Consider the following 6,313-nt stretch of genomic DNA (forward strand, 5'->3'; position numbering starts at 1 on the left):
TTTAATATTAAAAAAAATTAGTAGATTTTTTTAAGTGCTCTATTAAAAAATATATAAAATAACTTAGTTTTTAAGATATAAAATGCACATTCAATAAAATGAAAAATAAAAAAAATTTATAAAATTTTAAAATACCATACTGTTTTAAATTCAATAAAAAAATATGTTTTATTTTTTAAAATGAACAATATAATAAAATTTCTCATGAAAAAAGAAGATATGAATAAAAGGATTTTTAGTGTGCAGATAGATTCTAAAAATTTTATTATGCCTAATTTTTTGTTTAAAAATATTCTAAAAATATGTGATTAATCAAATTTCAAATGAAAAAACCTTTACCTTTAATCTACTTTTTTAATTTTTTAGTAATAATATTTAAATTACTTAAAAAAAAAAATGCTTTATTATGTATTTTTTTTCTTAATTCTTTATGGTACATAATAGTAATAAATATTGACTTATATGGTAATAAGGCATATAATAACTCGAACAGGTATTTAATTTAATTTTTATGAAAAAAATATTGCATTAATGTAATAAATTATGTAATTATTCTTTTTTATTTTTATTAGATTCAAACTTAAATTTGTAAAGTATAAGGAAATACAATTAATAAGAGATTTAGCGGAAGTATTCAATTTTGCAGATAAGGATATATTAAATGATGCGGGTCTTACAATAAAAGAGGTACAATCACTGTATAATATGAATGAAACAAAAAATGAAGATACGGCACTTGAGGGGTTCTTTGTTGATTCAAGACTTTTATTTGCGAAATTAGTGGATTTAATATTTTTAAAAAATTTTAATGAAAAATTGAAACAAGAGAAAGCTAGAGTAGATTCTTTATGTTATGCGTTGTGGATTATGAATAATAAAATAACGGGCTACATGAAAAGTATACGTGGTAATGTAAATAATCATATCGATTATGTATTTGACGATCTTGAATCCTTTGAAAGTGAATTAATTGCTTATACAGACGTTGATGCCTATATTAATATAAACGAACGTAGCCAAGATTTATTAGTTAATAAACAGAATGCATATGATTATTTCAAGAAATCAGAATTAAGTAAAAAAATTAAATTAAAGCCTAAAAAATCCTTTACTTTTTTTAATAAATTACATGAAAGAAATAATCAATTTTTGTCTAAAATTAATAGACAAATATATGAATATGACATTGTTGTATTTAGTAATTTAGGTAAAACTGTACAGAGGTTTCCTTTGAAATATGTCACTGTAGTGACACATTCATATATGGAAAATTTTCTTGCTCCAATGAAAGGTATTTTAAATGCATTTGCTTCAGCCATATTTATTGAAAATAAAAAGAAAGGAGTTAGTATAAATACTTCTCTCAAAGTAAATATTGAATACTTGAATTCCTTAATTTCTGATATGCATAGAATATTAGATGCCACTATAGCATCAAAAACGCATAAGTTATTTGTAAGAATAAATAAGATATTAAATGGTGATATAAAATGCTTGATAGCCATTATTATATTCATACTTGAACAAGATAGATGTACGAATAAGCTTAAATTAGATTATTTGAAAGATAAACACGGAGATGAAATATTTAATGATAAATTTTTGTCTCATATATATGAATTATTTTTACAAGAAAAAGATGATTTAAAAAAATCCTTAGATGAATTTAAAACATATATAAGGGCAATTTTTGGATTTACTGTGAATAGTTCAGGTATTAGATCATTAGTACAAATGATTTATAAATCAAATGAGAAAGATTTTATATTAAAACTATTTCATGTTATTGTACACTCATTAGGGTGCAAAAGGCAATTAAATTATTATTCAACTTTTTTAGAAATGCTCAAAAGAAATTCGGAAAGAAGCTTAATTGTAAAATTTATAAACTTCTTTAAAGAACGAAATGAAGTTTTATATATTCCGAAAGCAAAATCTAGAAATGTAATATTAAGTTTTTTGGATATATATGACAATAGCAACATATTTTTTGAACTCAAGAATATCAATATAAAGTTAATTAGGCAAGCATTAGAGATGGATTTTTCTGTAAGGAGATTTAGAGGCTACGATTGTTTAATAAATTTATTAATTAAAGAATTAAGTAAATTAAAAAAAAATTTTATTTATTCCGAAGAAAAACGAATAAACAAAAATGCTATTATATTTCTTCTGTATGAAATTAAGGAATTTAATAGCTATAAGAAATATCGTTATATTAAATATACATAAAAATTGAAGTTGGAAATTTTTTTTATTTATTAGTAAAGAAAAATATCTTGAGTTTTATAATTTTTTAAAAAATTTCTTTTTTTTTTTCTTTTTTCTAGTCTATGATTGGTAAATGGGATGTTTGATTTATTAAATGACAGTTTGAATAATTCCAAGATATTTTAAACAATCAAATGGGGGAATATAGAGAAGTATCTATAAATTTTATTAATTACGAATTAATTCTATTATAACTAATATTTTTAAAATAATTATTTATATTATATAAAATTAAGGAAACTTCTGTTAGTGGCTAATAAAAGATGTTAGTAACCTTTTGTATATTAATAGTTATTTATACGGAAAACATCGAGCTCAACATGCCATTAGCTATTTTTTTACGTATGCATTTTTTTTTTCTTAAATTTATTTTTATTTTCTTTTAAAAAAAATAATTTATTATTATTTTTTTTTTTGATATAATGAAAAATTTCAATGAAAACATTTTTTGTAAAATTTTTGTAGTCAAATTGAATTAATTTTTAAAATAAAAATTAAATTATATTTAAAAAAAAAAAACAAAAAGAATTATATTTTCATTAATATTTAATTTTTACATATTTTTAGAATACAATTAATAACTATAATAAAATTTATTTGTTTGTTTTAATTAATTATTTTATATAATCAATAATCAAAGTGAGAATTTAAATTTTAAATAAAAAAAATAAAAGTTTAATTTTATTAAAGGAAATAAATGTCTCTTAAACGGTAACTGCTCAGTTATATAAATTATATATATAAAATTTACATATGAATAGCATAAATATAATTTTAATATAAGTAAAATTAGAAGAGATATCTCTACATGCTCTATTAATTTGTTTCTTCAATATTTTAGCAAAGTCTTTGAAGGTCTAATTAATAAATCAAATGTCGAGAAAGACAGAAGTAGAGCCTGCAAGGGAAAGATCTATTGAATGTTCAGTATACTATGATAGAAAAAAAATTGGAAAGGCTAAATCTGAATAGTTTTAATGATACAGTTAATTTAAGCAATTCTTATAAATTTGTTATTAAAAGGGAACATAATTTGTATAAGTTCGAAGATTAGTTATTAAAAGTATGTATATTAACTTTTTGTATATAATAACTAGATAAAATAACAATGAAGAAATGTAACTTCGAACACAATGTTATCAACGCCAATCGTAAGTTTTTAGCTAAATAAAAAAAAAAAAAATTCTTTAAATGAATTTAACATTTTGGTTTTTGAAAAGAGAGATATTTTTTTTTTAATTTTGATGGAGTATTCATTTTTAAAAAAAAATCAAGAAGTTTTTAAAATGTATATAAACTTAGAAGACATCATCTGTAATCAAAGATATATATGTTTATATAAGATGTTTATTATATGTTAATTATAAGTTATTTATTGAATAATTATAAATTATTAAATAATTAAATACTTTATCATCTTTATGTAAATTCACTAAAAAGGAGAAGCATAAACTAATAAAAATATTAAGCAAATTATAAAAATACTCTTTATTACATTGTTCATTCAATAACTTAGCAAAGTCATTAAATGGGAAATTAATATATCGAAGATACAATGAATTATCCAAATTCATTAGAAGGTCCTTACAAGAATATTTTAGATAGTTTGAGTTTAAGAAAAAAGTAATGATGTGCAAACGTTCGAAAAATGAAGCATTCTAGTTAATAAAAGTTATTATTAATATTTTTATATATTAAATATAATTGTACCTATACCAGAATACTAGTTATCAGAGCACTACTTTCTATAAAAGGCATACAAATAATAGTAAATATAGAAGTATAAATTTTGGAGAGTACTATTAATTTATATACTCTATATAATTACAGATATACAGAAAAGAGCTATATATTCAATGAGCTTTTTCAAGCAATTAAAATCTAAAACTCTCAAAAGATTGTTTTAAAAATTTCTACATAGCTCGAATTAGAGAAAATTTTTTCTATTAGATATTTTTAAAATTATATATTATAGATTTCGTATAAGTACATATCTATTATAAAATAAAACACACAATGACATTTTTGTGATGCTAAAAGGGTAACTTTTATAGGGTACTGATTTATTAATTGTCTGCTTAATGACTTTTCTAGAGCATTAAACAAATTAATAAAGAGCATGTATAAATAAATATACGTTTTTAAATATATATATACTCTTTTTTATTATATATATATAGTTTTCTTATGATGTATAAATTTAATCTGAGTTAAATTTTACTGCATCTTTTAATAAACCCATTAGTTGTTATAAATGAGCTTTTATTTACAAAGAATCGGTTTATTCTTTTAATTAAAAACATACATAAATTTATAACAATTAATAAAAGTCAAAAATATAATTTATTCAATGTTATTTCAAAAATATACATTAAATAAAACATTAACATTATACTTATTTATCGATTAAGTTTTTTACGTAACAAAAATTAATTTTCTTTTTAATTCGAACATCAACCGACAAAAAAAAAAAATTTTTTTTTTTTTTTAATTAAAAAGATGTATATACAATAAAATAAACAAAACTAAAACAAATAAAAAAAAATAGCTTTATATATATATATATTTTTTTTTTTTTTTTTACTAGCGTCAGTGTATGGCAAACTTATATATACACTAGTAAACTAACTTAATCTACTATAAAAGGTTAATAATATCTTTTATTAACCATATACATACTTTTATTAACTAAAAGTACACATAATAAAAAAATAAAACAAAAGCAAATTATATAATTGCAATAAGGGAAAAAGCAAAAATAAAACTGAAAAAATATTTTATAAGTAGATGGTTTATTAATTGCCCGTTTAATGACTTTGCTAGAGTATTGAACAAACATATTAATAAAGAGAGTTTATAACTAGATATACGTTATTATATGTATATATACTTATTTTATAATACATATAATGGAATTCTATAATGTATAATATTTAATTTAAATTAAATATTTTTGTATTACTTAACAGATATATATTTAGTTTTATAAGTGTGTTTTTATTTACAAAGAATCAGTATATTCTTTTAATTAAAAACATACACACAATTTATAACAAATAACAAAAGTTAAAACTCTAATTTATTCAATGTTATTTCAATATTACACATATAATACAACATAAGCATTATACTTTTATATATATATAAGTTTTTTTTTATCTAAATAAAAATTAATTCTCTTTTTAATTCGAACAAGTGTCGACAAAAAAAAAAAATAATTTTATTTTTTTTTTTAGTTACAAAGATGTATATGTAAATAAAATAAACAAAAAAAATAACTTTATATATATATTTTTTTAAACTAGAGTCAGTGCATAGCTAGCTTCTATTTTCCTGACTGGTAGCTTATTTTGTTTTATAAAGGATTAATAACAATTTTTATATTAACCAGTAAGACAAAATAAAATTTGGTTTAATAGGTTAGTGCTATTCAATTAATCACACACATGTATAAATTTTTTTATTAAGGTAAAACTTAAAAAGGCATTTTAATTAAAGGAAATGAATTTATTCATTGACCACATATATAACATTTAATTTGAATTAAGAAAATATATATTCTTAACAGATATATATTTACTTTAAAAAATATATATTTATTCACAAAGAATAAATATATTCTTTTAACTTAGAAGCGCATACGAATAATTAAGTTATAGCAAATAACAAAATGAAATTCTAAATTATTCACTATTATTTCGAAATATACAAATAGAATATAACTGATTAATAAAATATGTTTTAACCTTTTGTAGTACACTGAGCTAGTTTACTACTTGTATACGTGAAAGTTAGTCATGCACTGACGCTAGTTAAAAAAAAAAAAGAAAAAAAAATAGTTATTTTTTTTTGTTTGTTTATTTATAAATATATACATCTTTGTAATTAAAAAAAAAAAAATAAATTAAAAAAATTTTTTTTTTTTTTTGTTGTTAAAATTATTTTTTTTTCCTTGTGTTTTTGACTTTTGTGTTATTAAAAATTAAAATAAGAATTAATGTTTACTTATTAAAACTTAAGAGATAAAAGAATTATGTTTATG

General features: G+C 19.5%; 1 protein-coding gene across 1 annotated transcript; it reads left to right on the forward strand.

Annotated features, from left to right (window-relative positions):
- Positions 1–180: 180 nt before the first annotated feature.
- PRELSG_0000900 (fam-f protein) lies at positions 181–2,232 on the forward strand (the record flags this gene model as incomplete). The annotated part of the gene is made up of 3 exons (XM_028675457.1): positions 181–304; positions 445–493; positions 573–2,232. 3 exons carry the CDS (start codon positions 181–183, stop codon positions 2,230–2,232), a joined length of 1,833 nt encoding a protein of 610 aa, XP_028531143.1.
- Positions 2,233–6,313: the final 4,081 nt, after the last annotated feature.

Source organism: Plasmodium relictum (assembly GCF_900005765.1).
Source record: "Plasmodium relictum strain SGS1 genome assembly, contig: PRELSG_00_v1_11, whole genome shotgun sequence".
Lineage (NCBI taxonomy): Eukaryota > Apicomplexa > Aconoidasida > Haemosporida > Plasmodiidae > Plasmodium > Plasmodium relictum.